The sequence below is a fragment of the Canis lupus genome, chromosome 6 (genome assembly GCF_011100685.1).
Source record: "Canis lupus familiaris isolate Mischka breed German Shepherd chromosome 6, alternate assembly UU_Cfam_GSD_1.0, whole genome shotgun sequence".
In the NCBI taxonomy this organism is placed as follows: domain Eukaryota; kingdom Metazoa; phylum Chordata; class Mammalia; order Carnivora; family Canidae; genus Canis; species Canis lupus.
This window is the reverse complement of record NC_049227.1, coordinates 36,789,096-36,809,660: the sequence shown is the minus strand read 5'-3', so window position 1 is coordinate 36,809,660 and position 20,565 is coordinate 36,789,096. Positions and strand designations below refer to the sequence as shown.

General features: G+C 55.3%; 1 protein-coding gene across 2 annotated transcripts in view; it reads right to left on the bottom strand.

Moving 5' to 3' along the window:
- The window catches only part of PPL (periplakin), a 44,255-nt gene extending 24,807 nt beyond the window's left edge, over positions 1-19,448 (bottom strand). For both annotated transcript variants that reach the window (XM_038540474.1, XM_038540475.1), the window contains exon 1: positions 19,296-19,448. In XM_038540474.1, coding sequence (XP_038396402.1) covers positions 19,296-19,357 — 62 coding nt within the window. In that variant the 5' untranslated portion in view covers positions 19,358-19,448. The remainder of the gene's footprint in view (positions 1-19,295) is intronic.
- Between the last annotated feature and the right edge of the window lie 1,117 nt (positions 19,449-20,565).

Here is a 20,565-nt window from a genome sequence, read left to right as displayed (position 1 = left end):
GTCACTGAATGCTCCCTGCAGGAGGTGGTGGTGGCTAGGCCCTGAAGAATGAGAAAGAGTTTGGGGTTCATGGGCAGAAGGCTTCAGTGAGGAGAGGCCACAAAAAAGGCGGGTCCTGGGCCTGTCCATTGGGGTGGGCCAGGGCAGAGCTCTTGACCCTCAGGCAGAGGGGGGCCGCCACTTCTTCAGAGTGAAATTCCTCAAATCAAGGCCTGGGATGCACCTAATGTGGCACAAAACATTCAGATTCCCAGGCACTAACCCAGACCCTCTGAATCCGCATCTCCAGAGCCGGGCCCAGGAAGCCGTATTAGGATTGCTGTTGACGGGGCGCCTGGGTGGCCCAGCGGTTGAGTGTCTACCTTCGGCCCGGACATGATCCCGGGGTCCTGGGATCGAGTCCTACATTGGGCTCCCTGCAGGGAGCCTGCTTCTCCCTCTGCCTCTCTCTCTCTCTCTCTCATGAATAAATAAATAAAATCTTAAAAAAAAAAAAAAGGTATTGCTGTTGTTATTACAGGTTCTCCAAGGGGACCCTGATACCCTGCAGAGTTTGAGGTCCAGCACAGCAGGTCCTGCTGGTATGGGGGTGGGGGGAGCTGGGGGCAGAAACAGCACGGCAAACAGAACCCGTGAGTCTGGCCATCCACATCTCAAACCCTGAGAGCCTGCTCTGTGCCAGGCCTGGCTGTGCAGAAGCTGGGGGGGTGGGGGGGTGGGGGCGGGGGAAAGGAACAAGACCCAAACTATACTCTCTGCCCAGTCAGTCAAGGAGACAGCTTTTCCCAAAGTGGGGTCCCAGGAACCCCAGTCCTGTAAGTCACTCCCAGAATGAAGGCTTTGCCGGTCAAGGCAGCTCGGAACACCTGGACTCTCGAGAAGTCCATGAGCCAGTAGAGGCTCTGAGCAGTCCTGCAGTGCAGAAAGCTGGAGAGACGCAGGGAAGGCTCAGAGGAAGGGATTGTGTGTGGAGGATCCGAGGAAGGAAGGGTGAAGGCTGGGCTGCCAGGGCATGGACTGCGCCCACAGCCCACGGCCCCCACCCCCCACTCCCCCCACCCCCGGCAGGTCAGACCACATGGAGAATGGGAGCGCTTCCTTCCCGGCCCCTCCCCTCCACCAAACCACTGCCGCTCAGCCTGGCCTGCTGCACGCAGATGCGGCGAGTCTCAAACCAGATATTTAACCCATGACTGCTGGAGCATCATCGGGAGCCTGCAGTGTAGCTGAGGTGGGGGCCCCCAGCTCAGCCCAGGCCCACCCTATGATGCGGGGCCCAAACCAGCCCCCCTTCACTGGCTGGAGCAGTGAGGAAAGCGTCTTCTGGTCCCCACCTTGGCTGGCCCATTATTCCAGCCAAAGGCCAGCACCAGAAAGGGGACCAAGGAGCAGGGGAGACAGCCAGTCCGGGAACCTGGAGCTCCTGGCAGAGAACAAAGGAGGGTTCCATGAGAGAGAACTCTTCTGGCCAGAGACACATGGGTTCCAAGTCCAGCTGAGCCATTTCCTGCTTGGACCATCTCAGGCAAGCACCTTAGCCTCGAGGTGCCTCAGTTTCTCCATTTGTTGACAAGGATGACCACCGAGGTATCATGGAAATATTGACGTTTCCTGCACATGCTTCATCAGACATCAGATATGTTTTATAGGCCCTGCCATAGAAGCATCCTCTTCCTAAGCCCTGGGGGAGGTCTGTGTGCCCCTTAACAGATAATTTATAGGAAACCAGGGCTCAGAGATGTCATGGTGTTCACCCTGTGTCATACACCGTGTGGATGGGGCGCCAGGACTCTGCTCACGCAGTCTTGTTCTAGAGGCCACTTCATCAAATACTAGGCTCACAGCTGCTCACAGGGGTGCTGGAAAAATCACAAGCAAACATACAGCAACAAGCACCATCACCAGAATAGTATGAGCTTGTATTTACTTTCCACATGCCAACCTTTCCACTCATTTCTTAATCTTCATTACAAGCCTGTGAGGTAGGTGTCGGCCCAGTGGGTAATCATGCTATTGCCCCCACTTTACAGATGTGGAAATCGAGGACCAGAGAGCTTCAGTAACTTGCCCAAAGTCACACAACAATTAAATGTTAGAGCCAGAATTCCAACCGAGGTAGGCCCTCAAGTCCATGCCACTAACAACCCCATGTTGACGATCCTGCAGGGCTCCCAGCACATCCTAGGCATGGACTGCCAAGTGCCCTAGACCACAATGGGATGCCACGTCTCACCCACTAGGATGGTGATAATCAAAAAGACAGGCCATAACGATTTGGTGACAAGGCTATGGAGAAATCAGAACCTTCACTCCTAGCTAGCTGGTGGGAACTGTAAAAACCGTCTGGAAGCTCCTCGAAAAGGTAAATATAGGGGATCCCTGGGTGGCTCAGCGATTTAGAGCCTGCCTTCGGCCCAGGGCGTAATCCTGGAGTCCCGGCATCGAGTCCCACATCAGGCTCCCTCCATGGAGCCTGCTTCTCCCTCTGCCTGTGTCTCTGCCTCTCTCTGTGTGTCTCTCATGAATAAATAAATAAAATATTAAAAAAAAAAAAAAGCTGATATCCTCAAAATTGGCAAGAGCCATTTCTAGGTGATGGGGCTTGTCTCTTCCTCCCCCACCCCCTTGAGCCTTCTTCCTGCCTTGTATCTATTTTCCAGGAGGCTAGACCAGCTCCAGGCGCCCAGCTGCCTAGAAGATACTAGTTAACACGCACAGAGTTGAGCATGTGCCCACCAGTGCTAAGCAAGTCACATACATATAGATTAGCATCTTTAGGGGCGCCTGGGTGGCTCAGTGGTTGAGCATCTGCCTTTGATTCAGGGCGTGATCCTGGGGACCCGGGATCGAGTCCCACATCGGGCTCCCTGCATGGAGCCTGCTTCTCCCTCTGCCTGTGTCTCTGCCTCTCTTTCTGTGCCTCTCATGAATAAATACATTAAAAAAAAAAAAAAGATTAACTCCTTTAATCCTACAACTGCTGAAGTTGCACTGTTTTCCAGTTTTACAGATGGGGAAACTGAGGCACTGAGTGATTTAATGAGTTGACCACAATTCCCACTGCCAGAAAACAACAACTGGGGTTCTAATCCAGGCCTCCGGGCCACAGTCCTAGCACACTTTTTTTCCTTTTGGGTTTGGGGTCCCGAATGAGGCGTCCCACAGGACCCTGCATTCTGGCCAGGTGTGCAGGAGTGCAGGAATGTGGGCAAGTCAGGAACCTGAGGGAGGGGGCGCAGATCCCAAAACGGCTGGGAACTGGCCTGGCCAGTCCAGCTTTTCATCTCACTAATAAGACCCACTGGGGCAGCCAGACAGGGCATGAACCCGACTGATGGAGACCAAGATACCACCTTTCCCCACCACCCCCGTCCAGTCCTGTCCACCCCGGAGGCAACGATCACCAGCAGAGCCGGGAAAGCCAAGGTGCCCCCACCCTGGAGAGGGAGGCAGGGCTGAGCGACATGCTGGTAGAGAGACACACCCAGCCCTCCTCTACTTACTCAAGTTTAACACAGACACAGGTTCTCTGGGCAGTGGCCTTTGGTTCCAGAGGGTGGCTTGGAAGTCATCCAGCCCCACCTGCTCATTACACGGATGAGCCAACTGAGGCCCTCAGAAGCAAAGGCATCCACCCAAGGTCACAGAGGAGGCAGCTGGTGCCTGCAGTCAGACGGGGTTCAAATCCTGACCGCACCTGCCATCGGTGTGAGCCTCTTGTTTCTGAACCTCCCTTTTACCATCTATAAAATGGGAATTGTCCATCCCATGTAGTTAAGTGAGGGGGGTGGAAGGAAAGTCAGGCCCTCCTGGAAACATTTGAATTGAGTTTCAGAGACCACCCTGGGGTTCAGGGACTGAGCTGGAGGTTCAGGGCAGAAAACCAGTGCCTGACAGGAGACAGGAGACAGTCAAGAAGTACCGTTCAGCGAGGGACCTCGAATCACTCAGCACAGATGGTGAGGATGAGCACTCATGCACACAACACGTATTTATGGCACTTTTACACCCCCCGCCCCCACAGGCGTGCCAGTCACAAGGCACCTGAGCCCTTACGTTGCTCCGCTGTGCATGGGCTCTGCCTGTGGACTCCGGCTTGCATTTGGTTCTGTAAAATAGGTTTCTCCTGAAAATCAGTAAGTTCTTGATGGAGAGGACAGAAGGTTAACATCCCCAGGGGGAAGACACATCAACACAGTGGGACACCTGACACCCGGTACCAGGGGGGGACACCTGATTGCCTCCAAGGAGCCCTTCTCAATGTATGACCTCCATCTCAGGGCTGGCAGCCAGCAGACAAGCCCAAACCGAGGGACGGCCTACAGAACACCTGACCAGCCCTCTTCGAAGGTGTCAAGGTCTGGGACCCCTGGGTGGCTTAGTGGGTGAAGCGCCTGCTGTCGGCTCAGGGCATGATCCCGGGTTCCTGGGATCAAGTCCCGCGTTGGGCTCCCCAGCAGGGAGCCTGCTTCTCCCTCTGTCTGTGTCTCTCTCTGTGTCTCATGAATAAATAAATAAAATCTAAAAATAAAAATAAAAAAGTGTCAAGATCATGAAAGACAAGACTGAGGAACTGTCAGCCTGGAGGAGTCTAAGAAGATGTGACCACGGAGTGCGACATGGGGTTGTGGGACAGAGAAAGGACATTAGGGGGAGACTGAAGAATTGGAAACAAATTTATAGTTTAATTTTTGTTTAAAGATTTTATTTATTCATTCATGAGACATACAGACACACAGAGAGACACAGGCAGAGGGAGAAGCAGGCTCCGTCAGGGAGCCCGATGCAGGACTCGATCCTCAGGGATCACAACCTAAGCCAAAAGTAGATGCTCAACCACTGAGCCACTCATGTGCCCCTATAGTTTAGTTTTTAAAGAAAAGTTTCCTTCCAGTTGTCTGGGCTTTCCAGCAACCCCCTACGGGACGTCTTGGTGATGGGAATGGCATCCAGGACACCTAGCTGTGGACAGGCAAGAGGAGGTGGGGTGCCGTGACCTAAGACCCCACCTAGTAGAAGCTGGTGGGATGCAGGACTCACCTGTCCCCACCACGGCTCCCTCGGCCCCACCCCACCCAGCCGGGCTGCTGCTGTGCAGGGTGCACAAGCCAGATGGGGGGGGGGGGTCCCAGGCAGATTTGGGCCCATTTCTCCAGAGAACCAGCCCTCATTTTCTTCTCCTGGGCTGAGGAAGCCGAGGTCTGGCACGGACCCAGGAGGGCCAGGGTCCCTGTCCTCAGTAGGATGAAGAGCCCCGTTGACATGAGACTTCCTGGCGCTAGTTGGGGAAAATGGGGTGCAGCCCGGCCAGAGGGCTGCCTGGCATCTCCGCAGAGCCCTGGGTTGGGTGTGAGGACACCCTGAGGGACAAACAAGGCCTTTTGGGTTTGAGCCTGCAGGCACCAGCCTGGAACAGGCGCCTCATTGTGTCCCCAGGATGTAGTCAGAGCACGGACACTGCAGGGAGGGAGCCTGAGAGCTCTAAACGGCATCAGGTACCCGGTTCTGTCACCAGGAGGTGGAAACTCAATAACCATAGCCCAACCTGCTCTGCTGGTGGCCGCTCAAACCCAGGAGCTCAGCAGCAACGCGGGCGCTGTCCAGAGAAGTGGGGACGGAGGTGGAACCCGGGTCATCTAGACCACGGAGGGAATAGATGGGCAGGAAAAGAACAGAGGCATCTCAGGGGACCCTCACCCCCCCATCCTGCTGCCCAGTCCTTCCTGCTTTATTTTGTGCAGGTGCTTCTTGCTCTTCCTCGCGGCTGGAGGGGCGGTATGACCCGGTGCTCAAGCACCCAGACGGAAGGCAGCTGGCCTGGAGGGGAATCCTGACTCAGTCCTTCCCAAGCTGTGAATTGCTCAGCCTCTCTGAGCCTCAGTTTCCCTGTCCATCACGGGGGGGGGGGGGGGGGTGCATCCCGTTATGCATGCCACGGGGCTCTGCCAGGGTTGAATGAGAGGGCACTGCCACATGGAGAGCCTAGGCTCTCTGCTGCCACATGGGGTCTCTGTCCAGGGGGTGACAAAAGCCCGAAGGCAGATTGCACTGGCACCGGGGAGCTAAAAAAAAAAATGAAAAAATTAAAAATTAAAGACCCCAGGCCACCGTGCCATTCACACTAATCCTCATGGGAGCCAAGACATGCTGTGGCTCCTCCTTTCGGACATCGCCTCGCCCGGGCATGGGAAATTCCCAGGTAACTTCAGTATTTGGAAAGGTCTCCTCCGATCCCTGCAGGGAGAGGCTGGGTGCACACCTGGGCAGTGAGGCCACTGGGAAGATGCGGATCCCAGGCTCGGTCCCACTGCACCGCCTTGGGTTTGAGCTTAGAATCAGCTGTGGGATTCGAAGGGTAAGGCTTCCAGCACAGGCGTTCTGGCGCCCTGAGCACCGTCTCCTGTCTGTGGGAGGGAAACCACGGAAGGGGAGGGCAGGGAGGGCCCGTCTACCTGGTTGTTCAAGCAGAACCCAGAACCGCCCAGATCCCGGCCTTTCCCTTCCCTCGTTCCACTGGGAACAGACCTGTTGGCTCTACCCTCCTTTGCCCTGTGGTCTCAGCCTGCTCGGGGTTGCTACGTCTCACCTGGACCAATGCAACAGCCACCCCCAACCATCTGCCTGGGCCCAGACCCTTGCTGCCCAGGCCAGCTGCAGCACATTTCAACAGTGCACCTGATCTTATCACTGTCCAGCCTGGAACTTGCCAGAGCTCCCCAATGCTCTGAGAAGAGAGCTCATACTCCTGCCCATGGCCCACAGGACCTCCAGATCTCAACCCTGTGCCCAGCCCTTTCTGCCTCAGGGCCTTTGCACTGGCTGTGACTTCTGGGTTGGGGTGAGGTGGGGCGGTGTCTCTGTTTGTAGATCACCTCTAGGACCACCCTGGCTAAGACTTGGTTTACTGACCACATGCCCAACTGATCCACTCAGTTTGTCTATCTCTGTCCCAAGCTCAGCAGCCACCAGAAGGGCCGGCTTCCCGGCCTCCTACCTCCAGGAGAGACCTAGGCCCTCCAAGGACTCCATGAATGGCCAACCCTCCACCTGGCAGTGAGAGCCTCCCTTGCTGCCTTCAGCTCTCCGTGCCCAAGTCATGCGGAACGAGTTGACCCATTTTCCTCTCTATCCTGCGTGCAGGGAAGGAAACTGAGTCATCCTGGCACAGAGAAAGACATAGACTCTGGTGTTGCTCTGCCCTGGGTGGGCTCCTTAGCCTTTCCCTGCCTATTTTCTCGTGTGTGAAACGGAGATAAGAATCTGCCCCACCCCAGAGAGCTGACACAATTCAAGGAGATAATCCTTATAAAGTACCTTGGATGTGGCAGTCACGTCACAGAGGCTCAGGACTGCTGGGCCTTGGTCTATCTGGTTCACTGCCACGTCCACAGCGCCCAGCACAATCCTCATCCCAGCAACAAGGCAGTGAGCTGCGCCCATGTCTGGTGTAACCAAACGTGCTATTTCTCCTGCCTACCTTAATTTCCTCAGCCATAAATAGGGTTATGGTGTCTACTGCGGAGCGGCAAACAGAAAGACACATCTAACAAGCGGCAAACGTCCCCAGGTTCCTACTGTCCTACTTTGCGTTTAAGGTCACCGCTGCCCAATAGAAAGAGGCTGCGACAGCCATGTTTGTAGTTAAATTTTTCCAGCATGAGAAAAGTCAAGAGGGGACTCCTGGGTGGCTCAGCAGTTTAGCGCCTGCCTTTGGCCCAGGGCGTGATCCTGGGGGCCCGGGATCGAGTCCCGCATCGGGCTCTCTGCATGGAGCCTGCTTCTCCCTCTGCCTGTGTCTCTGCCTCCCTCTCTCTCTCTTTGTGTCTCTCATGAATAAGTAAATAAAATCTTAAAAAAAAAAAAGAGGGTGCTAAGCCAGTTTTGTGGGATGACGGGCCCTGTAACATCCTTTTCCAGGCGTGACTCTGTCGCTCATGAATAAATAAATAAATCTTTAAAAAAATTTTTTTAAAATTTTTTTAAAGAAAAGTCCAAAGAAACAGGTGAACTTAATTTTTATACAATTTGTGGTTTGACTTAATATATCTAAGAAATTATTCTGACAGGTAGTCGACAGAACATTATTAATGCGCTATTTTGCATTCCTTGTTCATCTTATGCCTTCCAAAGCCTGGCATGTAGTTTTCACTCGAAGCCCATCTCAGCTCATGTGGCTAGTGGCTCCCAAGTATTACGGTGCAGTTCTAGGTGATTCTGTGGCTTCTGGCCACTTTGCTCTCAGCCCATCAGTTCTGCCATAGATGCACAGAGCACCTAGGGGTGCTGCTCAGAGCCTGGTACGTAGGGACACTCAGTAAATGATCATCCCTGTGCTCTCTGTCACCCTCTTACCAGACCTACACAGGTTGTCCAGACACCTGCCCCAAGGCCAGGTCAGGTCTACAGATTCCTGGCTCCTTGACTTCAAAACAATCCAGAGCTCCCAGCTGCACCCAGCAGAGTATGGAGCCTGGGGATAGAGTGCCAGGTAAACCACACCCGGGGCCCCTTCCCATGCCCCTGGAGCTGGAGCATCCTTGCCCACAGGCCACAGGGCAGAGCCAGGGGCATCTGGCTTGCTCCCAGCCATCCCTCCCCTTAGGCGAGGAGAACAGCCTCTTTCCTGCCCTGGCCTCTTTCGTGACCTGCCACTCTGGGGAAGAGATCACACCCCAGAGGGGTGCTGCAGCCCTGCCATAAGTCTTCCCAGAACCGCTCTGTCCCCCATCCATCACAACTCAGCTTTCTCTGTGTGTAGAGACAGGAAGCGGCGGGCACAGGGCACGTCTAGTAGGAACCGCCTTCCCTCCTCAGCCAGGACCACCTTGCCTTCCAGGCCTGAGTCAGTCCCCATGTTCCCTCTTGGTCACGTCTACTGTCCCTCCCTTTTGGGGTTAATTCTGTTTCAGTGGGTGTGCACAGGAGCAGGGGAAGGGTGGGCAGGAGCCATCATTTTTGGAATGTCTGGAATGCATAGGAGTGCTCACCTCTCCCCAGAACCAGCCTCACCCTTCCCAGAGCCCACAGCAGAGGCCCAGCTGCCTGCTGGCCAGGGTCATCCCCTTCTGGGTCCTGCCTGCCTCTAGGGCCAGCCAGGGCATAAGCAGCTCCTTGGAGACATCCAGACATCCAGATAATCCAGAGGCTTATCTCTGATGCTAGTTGTCCCTTGGCCCCCATTTTGTCCCTCCCAGACATCTGTCCTGCCTCTGACGCGAAGGCACACATAGTAGGCACTCAGAAAATGATGGCTAAACACGAAGCACCTGCTAGGTGCCAATCACCCACTTGGTCCCTTCACAAGACCCACTGAAATCTTGGCGTCCTGGGAGAAAGGCACCCTTACAGTCATTGGCAATTCTCTCTCTCTGTCTCTTTTTTTTTTTTTTTTTAAGATCTTATTTATTTATTCATGAGAGACACACACAGAGAGAGAGAGAGGCAGAGACATAGGCAGACGGAGAAGCAGGCTCCCTGTAAGGAGCCTGATGTAGGACTCGATCCCAGACCCCAGGATCATGCCCTGAGCTGAAGGCAGATGCTCAGCCGCTGAGTCACCCAGGTGTCCCTAGGCCCTTCTCTTTTTTAAAGATTTTATTTTCAAGTAATCTCTACACCCATCGTGGGGCTCGAACTCACAACCCCAAGATCAAGAGTCTTGTACTCCACCGAATGAGCCAGCCAGGTGCCCCCACTGGGGACTTTTCTTAATCCTGCCTGTTAGGCCATAAACTTTTGGACAAGTAAGGATGTACTCATCTTTTTCTTTTCAGATTTTATTCATTAATTTGAAAGAGAGAGAAAGAGTAAACAAGAGGGAGAGGGAGAGAAAATCTGAAGTAGACTCTGCACTGAGGATACAGCCCGACACGGGGCTTGATCTCATCAATCTCATCGATCTCACGACCACAAGATCATGACCTGAGCCGAAACCAAGAGTTGGACGTTCAACGGACTGAGCCACCCAGGCGCCCCAGGACAGTCATCTTTTAGGGAGCCCTTCATTGTCCTTAATTCCAGGCCTTGCATAGGCTTGGGGCTCAACAAATAGCTATGGAACTGAGCAGACATTTGATAGGATGGCCACAATTCCTATCCCCCCATTTTCCAGATGAAGATAACTGCAGCTTGGAAGGGATGAGAAACCCACCCAAGGTCACACAGCTGGGAAGTGGTGGTGCCAGGATTTGAACAGGCTCCAGAGCCACCTTCTCAGAACAAGGGTGACCAGTACCAATCCATGAAATGACAGGGAGACATCAGGGAGACAGGACGAAGCAGCAAGGCGTTCACCACTCAGGGGAGGCCCAGTGATTTACATCTCATTGGCATCCGACTTGGTACAATTAATCCCAGTGGTTGAGTCATAGTGGTGGTGACTGACTCAGATATTCTCCTAAGATGCCATCATGAGGGGATCCCAATCTGTCCCTCTGAGGAGGCCTTTTGGGAGAAAGAATCAGCACAGAGGGAACATCTCCCGGGGCTCTACCCTGCCCCAGTACCTGACACATGTTTCCACTTTGATCCTCATAACAACCCCTCGAGGTTGGTACTATTATTGCTCCCAGTGAACAGACTGAGCCTAGGGAAGAAGGGCAACTTGCCTGGGGCCATTGGACTAGTAAGCATCCAGACTGGTGACTGCTGTCACCCTAGCCAGTTTTCTAGATAGTCAATCACTGCCAAATAAACTTTCACCCCCGCCCCCAATTCCTTATCATCTCTCTGCCCCTCTTACAGGCCTTGGGGACAGGCCCTTCTTCATTACCTACCTCTGAAATCGGAGTTCACATGTTGAACTCCAAACCTATGCAAGGCCTGGAATTAAGGGCACTGCCCACACCACACACACATACCCGCCCCCCCCAAGACAGATAAGTCCAAGGGCTTACAACCTAATAAGCGGGATGAAGAAAAACACCCTGAAGACTATAACTGCAAAGATCCAGATTGCCTGGGTCAGTATATTTTCATCCACTGTGTCCTATTTAGACTTTATATCCTAACCTAACTGTAAAAATATAGCTTGATCCAATAAAATGCAGGAAAAAAGTCAAAGGAAACATGATAAATAGGAATTACAAATTACCATGGCAGGGGTAGGTCCAAACACATCAGTCATTACAATAAACGTAAATGAGTTCAACTCTCCTGTTGAAAGCTAAGACTCTCAGCTGAGAATACAAATACAAAACAAAAGCCAGCTCTGTGCCATTTTATAAGACACATACCTGAAACAGAATGATACAGGAAAGTTGAGAATAAGTGAATATAGCACAACAGACCAGGCAGCTGCTATTGAAAAGGGAAAGCAAGCTGCACGTACCTCAAGAACAAGACAGATCAAAGTAATCAGTGTGAACGTGGGGTTCACACTTCTGGGTACACATCCAAAGACTGAAGTGTGGGCCACACCCCAGATATTCTGACTTAATCAGCCTGCGACAGAGCCTGGACATTTCTTTTAAAGCTCCCCAGATGATTCTAATGTGTAGCCAGGGTTGGGAATCCAGAAACGAACCACAGTAATGCATCACAGGATTACAGGGAGCAGACTGAGGAAGAATCTCCAGATCTCTACAGGAAGAAAGTCTTATAAGAAAGCAGTATACAGGAAGCATCCAGTAAATACCAGATTGATTGGTCAATTGACTGATACTCTCCTTACTAGAAACTTCCATGGTAATTAGACAGTAAAATCCTCCACACCCAGCTATTAATCCTGAGGAAGTATATCCTAAACAGAGAAGATTGCTGGCTTAGTAACTACAGCTCCGTTTCCCGGCCTAATCTGTTTCCGCCCAGCAAAGCCACCCTACCTCCAGGCCCGTGTCAGGCGTGTGCTTTCCGGCTCTCATTACCCCCCACACAGAAGTTCAAGCTGCCTTGGGTAACATCAGTGCTAGTCCTGAAGATTTTTGTAAGGTTTAAATAGGGCTGCAGCCAGTCTTGGTGCCCTTAAGGGTCAAGACGTCATCCTGGCTTCAAGACCAGGAGTGCCAGTCTCCATTTATTAAGCACAATCTCCATACGTGCCTGGTGTTTTATACACATTGTCTCCAGACCTCCACAAGCTTCCACTCCTCCTGTTCCACAGATTCAAAACAGACCTTCCACCACTGTTTACTGAGCGTTCCTATGTGGTTGGCACCGTTCTTGGGGGAATGGAGTGACTGCACGACATGCAAAGTCCCTGCCTTCATCAAGCCGAGAGAGGGGCGGGAATGTGGCCGGCAGCACAGGGGACAGGGGCATAGCTCACACGCAGCACAGCTGGGCCTGAAGGGCAAGTCTGCGGCTCCCAAATTCAGGCTCTTTCTACTCTACCCACCATGCCCGCAGAACCTGCCCCTGGGCCTCGGTGTCCCCCTCAGTGACATGAGAGCTTGGGTTGCCCATTTTATACTTGGGAAGAGTCAAGCTCCTTATCTGGAGCAGCAGGACTGAGCCCTCTCAGTTCCTGGCACAAACCTAGAACCTTCCCCCAACTTTCAGTTGGAACCAATATGTCCCCATGCCCAGGACGGAGAAGTGAAAACTATAAAAGCTATGAGTCTGAAATCCGAGCCCAGGCCACTGGAGCAGCAAGAAATTCCACACATGACTGTTTCTCTGCAGCCATGCAGCCTTTCGGGGTCAGCAGGCAGCAGGCTGAGCAGCGAGCCAGGGAGCAGCTGGGTGTGCAGCTCATTTGTAAGACCTGAGAAACACTCTACCCAGGGCAGGTGGGCCAGGTGGCCAGCTGGGACACTTGGTGGCCAGCCTGCCTGCTCGTAGCTCAGAATGCCCATGTTAGGGCAGCTCCGAGTCTCGGGCAGGCTACCAAAACTCTGAGCCTCACCTGGAAGAGAGGTCAGGGTAGTGTTATCTAAGAAATACAACATAATCATTGGCAGCTGCCCCACGCCAGGACTCAGCCTTGAGCCTCTCACACATTTATACCCTTCCCAGTACCCCTGCCACCTTCCTGAGACTTCCCAATTGTGTCTCCCAATCCAGCACCATCCTGCTTGTCTTCCATTCTTGTTCCTCTGGCCTCAGGACCGGTCCTCCCGGGCTCACCTCCTCTTTCTCCCACTACTGACTGGACTCTGAGACACAGAGGACTCCAGGCTCCCTTCCAGGCTCCAGCCCACACTGTTCCTGCTGTCCGCTCTCCTTGTCCACCCCACTCCTCACTTTAAAAGACCTGAAAACTCATGATCTAGCTCAAGCACGCAGAAAAGTACAGAAAAGAATCCTATCACCAAGACTTAGCTGATGTTCCCATGTTGCTATATTTGCTTTAATTTTTGTTTACAAAGAAATATAACGTTATCACTCATTATCCCCGCAGCCCCCTCCTCTGGGGCAGGGTAATTTTGGAGCTGCTGGTTTCCTCCCAAGCCTGTTTCATGTTTTCACTACATACCTATGTCTGCATCCTGAAACATTATGTTGCTTTGAATGAATGTTTTTTAAAATGTGCATAAACATACTCTACGTATCCTTCATTGGCTTTGTTCGCTGATGACTTTTCAGGCTTATGTTATGCACATGGCTGCACACCTACTCCGCCTCATCCCCCTCGGTGCTCCCTTGATCCACCCACCTCCTGCTGGTCCTCCAGAAGCCCTCGGGCTGAGTCAGGGCCCCTCTGCCTCCACTGTCTCAGCACTCATCACCCTGCATTATCACCGCCTGTTTACTGAGCACACAGAAGAAGGTGGCTGGGTGGGGTCAGGGGTCATCGGCACTCTCTGTTCAGGTGCTCACATTCTGTCCCACCCCCACCTTCTTGGTCGGAATGCGGAATGCGTGCGTGTGCACACACCCGTGTGTGCTCTGTGAGAGGTTTAAGGAGGGAGAGAATCCTAGCAGGCCCCCACGGATCACCCTCACTCATTCATTCATTTGTTCAGCACGTGAGCTACACCAGCCAGTCTCTAGGGGGGAGACAGACATCCATTCCCACTTGGCCAATGGGCCAGAGTCAAATGGCTGCTGAGCTAAGGACCAAGGAGATGGACAAGACGAGAGGTTAGGGAGGGCTTCCCTAAGGAACAGAGACCAACCAAGAAAGAGGAGGAGAAATGAGCCAAGAGGGATGGGAAGAGCATTCCAGGCAGGAGAAAGAGTGTGGACGAAGGCCATGTGCCTGGATGCAGTGTGGAAAGGACAGGGTAGGGGGCACACATTCCTGTGTGCAGGGCTGCAGCAACCAGGGCCTGAGAGCAGAGGCAACCCTGGCACAGGGTTAAGCAGCAGGGACAGGAGCAGATCTGCATTTTACAAAGAGCTCCCTGGCTGTAAAGGGAGAAGGGACTAAGGTGTCGGGGTGGAAGCAAGAACTGTGAAGAGGCTACTGCAAGTATGCAGGCAAGAGGGCCTGGGCAGCCAGCTCAGCAGGCAGGGCTAAGTGGAGGGAAACGCAGGGCTGGCTCCACCTGGGGCACCAGAGGCCTCCCACCCTAGGCCCAAGGGGGTTTATTCTTTTTTTTTTTTTAAGATTTTGTTTATTCATTCATGAGAGACAGGGAGAGGCAGAGACACAGGCAGAGGGAGAAGCAGGCTCCATGCAGGGAGCCTGATGTGGGACTCCATCCGGGGACCCCAGGACCATGCCCTGGGCTGAAGTCAGGCACTAAACTGCTGAGCCACCCAGGGATCCTCCAAAGGGTTTTAAACACAGAAGGGCCACCTAAAGCAGGAGAACAAAGACCAGAGGCCATTTCCCTCTTCCCCCTCCAGAGACAGGCTGGAACTGGCAGGCTGGAGCAGAAGGGAGCTGGGAAGCACAGGTCCTCCCCTCTTGACAAGGAGCCTTGGAAATGCTCTTAAAGGCAGCTCCCCACCCCCACCCCCACCCCCATCCCCCGCCTCGGTGGCCAGGGCCCTCTGGGTGCCCCTTACCCTCCTTAGGGCATTGGCTAAATGGTATGAATTGGACTAAGCCTCTCCCCCAAAACTTCCTGTCCCCAGATGCTTGCCCCTGACAATGCTCGAAACGCCACCATTAGGAGCCATTCTAAAGGTTCTGTGCTGTTCTGTTCTGAATCTAATTTATCAGGTCTCCTTCCCTCTGCCAAGAGAAGGGCTGGGCAAGTGAGGGCAAAGCCAGAGAGAGGGGAAGCAGACAGGGTTGCTGGGGCGGAGTCAGGGAATACAAAAGCCAGTGACTCCACCATCTGGCCTGGGGCAGTCCCTGGAGAGGAGACCCAGGTGTGGGTGGGAAGACCTAGTTGCCCTTCCCAGGGGCTCCTGGGCCCCCAGGATCGACCACCTGTGAGCTATGAGCCTGAGGTGAATGCCTTTACTCTCGGCCTTAGTGTTACCGTCTGTGAAATGAGACACCAAGGCCAGGTTTGGCACTGCGTCAGGATGAGACACTCTAGCACCTATGGCCATGCCGGGCACACAGTAGGTGCTGGAGAAACGACCTCGGGGACGACTCCAGTACAAGTCACCCATATGGCTGGAGGTGGGCCTTGCAGACAGAGGCCTTCCTAGACTGTTCAGGCTTTCCAGCTGTCACCGACCGATCCCTGGGTGCAGGTGCGTCTCCCTGGGTCTGCTTGTGGGAGGGCCACCTGGATGCCGAGGTGATGGATGAGAGTCAGCTGGCCTCCTGGCCCACCGAGGGAAGAGGAGACCAGCTATCTGGTCGGCTTGGGGCTTAGCACTCGCCTTACCCTTACTAGTGTGTGACTACTCGTCCTGGCTGCTATGGTTTACCGAGCACTCACTGTGAACCAGGTCTGGGGCTGCACACCCAGCAACCTCACAGGTGCTCTCATCACTCCCACTTCACAGATGAAGAATCTAAGACTCAGAGATGTTAAGTGACCTGCCCAAGGTCACACAGTCCGGAGGGGCAAAGCGAGGGCTTGAACTCACACCTGGCTGACACCAGACTCTGGGCTCTTAACCACCAAGAGGCTCAGGGTACCCCAGCTTGCTTCCAGGAGGCCACGCAGCCCTTCCCCAGCTCTTAAAGCCTTGGGACCCTGCCACTCACACAGGGAGGTGCTGTTAAGGCGAGGTGATTCTTGCAGGATGCAATCGAGGTGAGGTTGAGAGGTGAGGCCAGGCTGCTGGGTGCTTACTGGGACCCAGGTCTGGGTGGAAAGGCAAAATTAGTCCCATTTTACAGATAAGGAAGCTGAGGCTCAGTGAGGTCAGATTTCTTTGCCAAAATCAAACGGAGGCAGGATTCAGTCCAACCCCAGAGCTGGATTTTAACCATTCCACTCCTCCCCAGGACAGGTCGGATACTTCCCCAGGAAGTCCAGCCTGACCTCCTAGGTCTCCACCGTAACCCTGACAGCTCTTACTGCAGACCAGTCCCCTGACAATGGCACCTGAGCCATCGGGCTAGAGACCTCGTCCATCCAGCTCTATGTCCTACAGCCAGGACACAGTCCTGTAACCACTAGTAATTAAGCATAAATCCATCAAGTACAAGGAGGTAGTCAATGTCTCCTCCACCCCCTCCCCCGGGAATGGCAGCCCTGGAGGTATACAGTGCACAGCCTGTCCATCGGCATCCAATCCAATCCCAGGTGCGTGGTGAGTGACTTCTCTGCATTTCTTCAATAGTTCTAACCACTGCAGCCACCGTAGATCGAGGCCTCCTAGAACTCTGAACTCTTTCCCTGTGTTATTTCAATTTTCATGCCAACAATATCATCCGGCAGGAACTATGCTTATGCCCTTTCTACGCAGGCGAAAACACCAGCTCAGAGGCCAAGCAGCTCGCCCCAGGCTGCATAATCAGGAAGGGGCAACTGGTAGGGGCTGCAGTCTCAGCGGTGGTTCAGGACAGACCTTCCCTGCTGAGCTGGATGCCCAACCTCAGCTGCAGTGACCTGCACCATCAGCCTGACCCTGTCATTAGCTCAGGTGTGAACATCAGCTCCCACACCTGTTATTAGGAACCAGGGTGACAGGAGCAGCGGGGTTCACCAGGTCCTGGCCCTCCTCAGTTTCAGATGCTAAAAGGTTGACAAACAGGGAGGGGCAGTTTTCTCCACAGAGGGCTCTTCTGTGGCTGCCTGGCTTCTGGGTCCTGGGGCCCCTCAGCTGAAGGCAGTGATGCTGCCCCTCCATCTGGGTACTTTCTGCATGCTAAGGGCATTCTGTCCACTGTCACATTTATTTGCTCCCCACCAAGACCCCATGGAGAAGATAGATTTGCACCGTCCCTACTTTGCAGATGAGGGAGCTGACCTGGGAGAGGCCCCTGACTTGCCTACAGCAGCAGTGGCAAAGCTAGGATCAGAAGGGAAACATTCTGCTCTCCGGGCCGGAGCTCCCACCCACCTTGCCATGCTGTGTCTTGCTTGGCAACCCCACCCTCCCTTAGACAAAGGAGGCCCCCAAGAAACTCAGGATGAAAAAGCAACTCTCAAGGGTCAGTGTCTCCATGACCAGTGACCACATCGTAGAGCTAGAAGGACAGTGCTAGGCACCAGGTAACACTCAAAAGGTTCTTGCTGGGAGAATGGAGCAAGAAGCTGTCCCCCAGCCCACAACCCAGGCTATGAACTTGTCCCCACTGAGGGGCAGACGTGGAGGGACACACTGGTCTGGGGAGATCAGGTAGGGAAGCACCTAGGCCCTATTCAGGGCTGTGCCTGTGCCAGGCCATGGAGCCCAAGGGAAGAGCATCTCATCCCATCCCGGGGAGAGAATTGGGAAGTCTTCCTGGAGAAAGAAACCTCAAAGCTGATATCTGGAATCAATGGCTGTCAGCCAAGGACAGAGGGTGGCTGCTTTGGGCCAGAACTGTGCAGGGAGGGGGAAGGGGGAGAGAGAAGCGGAGGACCCTGACTCCTTTGCCGCCCGGGCCCTTGGAGTCCACACAGCTGTAAAGGATGGGAATTCCTTCCTTCCTATCCTCTACTGGGAAAGCTAAGATCCTCCCAGCTCATATGAGCTCATCACCACCTTGTTAGATCCAACCTTCTATTAGAGGGACAGGACAGAGAGCTGGAGGGATTGGGGTCTGGAGGGATGGGGGAGGCAGAGGGCAGGGTGAGGCCTGGCCCATCTCCTGGTGTGTGGGTGTGTGCATGTGTAAAGGACTGGAGGGGCCCGAGTCTTGGTGGGGAGAGAACAGAACAGCCCTCCGTGGCTGGCACAGAGTGTGTGATTGTGCAATGCTCCAGGGAACAGCTCCGGGACTGGACGGGACCCCAGCTAGGTTTGAGAGCCAGCTGGACTCAGCCACAGAGGAGCAGCATGCAGGGCCCTGCCCAATCTCTGGGGTTGTGAAAGCCTGGGGAGGCTGGGGGAGTGGGGGACTCTAGAGGGGGAAAATAAATGCCTCTGAGCTTCGAACAGCCCAAAGGGGAGATGGGGACCCTGAAACCACAGGGTGGTGCAGTTTCTGGAAAAAGCTGGAACTCACAGTAATGGAGTGCCCAGGCCTGCCTGCACCTGTCTGAGAGGTCTCCCTGGGCTGGACCACAGGAGAATGCTGGAAGCCCTGGCCAGGGTCTTCTCACCTTCTTCTGCGCCTGGACAGGAGTGAGGACCACCGTGAGGCCACGTTAGGGTGGATGCTCCCAAGCAGGTGGGCAGTGCAGTTTGCTGAGTCTCCCACCTGAATGAAGCTTGGTAAAGTGCACCCTCCCTAGCCAGGAGCCCCCACCTCATATCTGCGAGACTCAAAGTCCGGCCCCTTCCCTCAATCTCAGCATCTGCAGGAGGCTTCCCTGAACCGGTTATTAAGTGAATACATTAGGCTTATCAAAAGGACGTGGGCCGCCGCCGAGTGAACGCAAACACATCGAGACATGTCATCGCCTTCCCAGGCCGCCTGGGAACCTGCGGCGGAGACGCGGCCAGCTGCCGGGCCGGGCCGGGGGTGGGGCGCAGCCCTGGCAAGTCCTGCAGCGCGGAGCTCCGAGGACGCCCGGGCCCCGCGCAAACCCCGGCGCGGGAACAGGGGCGCCCCCCCCCGACCCCACACACCCGCGGGTTGTTCCTGGCGGAGCTCCGGAAGGCAGTGCGGCAGCTACCGGGGGCCGCAGGTGGCACGGGGACCCCCGCGCGGCGCGGCCCCAGCGAGCCGGGAGCACCTGCGCGCGCTCCGCCCCGCTTCCCTCCCGCCCTGAGCCCCCGGGCCGGGCGCCCCTGCCTCGGGGGTCGTCCTCCCGCGCCCGCTGCCCCCGCCCCGGCGGGCTCCGGCCCAGGAGAGCCCCGGCGCCGGGCGGCCCCGGGAAGCGGAGGTCCCCTCCTTGCAGCTCGGTCGTGCGCCGTGCAGGGGACCCAGCCGGGGCTCGGGTCCCCCCGCCCGCGCCCCTCACCTCCGCGTCTGCACCGTGGGGCTGTATTTGCCTTTGTTTCTCTTCCTGAAGAGCGAGTTCATGGTGGCGCTGGCGGGAGCGGCGCCGGGAGCACCGGGGCACCGGGGGCGGCGCAGGTGAGCGGGCGGCGCGCGGGCCCCTAGTGCGGAGCCGCGGCCGCGGCGCGGTGCCTACTCGCGGGGGGCGGGGCGCCCGAGGTCCGCAGCTCCCGGGGCGGCTCCGGAGAAGGTGGCGCTTACCTTCTCGGGGCGGGGCCACCGGCCGGGCGGGGCTTCCAGGCCCCTGGGGCGCAGCGGGGGAGCGCCCAGCCGGGGCCCAGGGGACGCCGCCCACCTCGCGGGCCCGCACCGCCGAGGCCCCTCGGCACACCTGGCCCCGGGCCCCGCGCGCCCCCTGCAGGAGGAACCCCGTCCAGCTCGCCGCCGCCCCCCGCGTCTCCCTCCCGCGCGGGACCCGTGCACGTGTGGCGGAGACTGGTGGGGGGGGGCACGGGGGGGGGGCAGCCTGAACTCCACGGGGGTCGCAATCCAGCAAAGAGACCGCGCAGCCCGCCTGCCTGATTCGGATCCCCCCACCTCCGCCACCACAGAGGGTCAGCCGACACCTGGCAAGACTTCTTACCGCCCCCTGCCTCGGTTTCCTTACTTGGCAAACACTGATAACAACTGCCCACAGCCCAAAGGATTAGAAAGGAGTTCTAATCCTTTTTAAAAAATATTTATTTATTCATGAGAGACACAGAGAGGGAGAGAGAAGCAGAGACACAGGCAGAGGGAGACGCAGGCTCCATGCAGGGAGCCCCATGTGGGCACACCCTGGGCCGAAAGCAGGGGCTTAACCACTAAGCCACCCAGGCATCCCCCTAACCCTTTTTAAAGATATTTATTTATTCATGAGAGACACAGAGAGACAGAGAGAGGCAGAGGGAGAAGCAGGCTCCAGGCAGGGAGCCCGACGTGGGACTGGATCCCGGGTCTCCAGGATCAGGCCTTGAGCCCAAGGCAGCGCTAAACCGCTGAGCCACCGGGGCTGCCCTCTGAGGGTTGAGAATTCACACACAAGCGCCTGGCTCGAATGTGCAGGAAGTGCGGCCATCTGGGGTAGACAAAAAAACCCTTTGATAACTCCAGGCCCCCGCAGGATAGAAATACTTCATGGCTGGTCATAAAAGTGGCTGGATTCTGGTTCAAAATTAACGACGTTACAGAATACTGCTAGCAAATGCCCAGGTTAAATTGTGTGCCGCCGTGCACCCGGGCTAGCTGCGTGC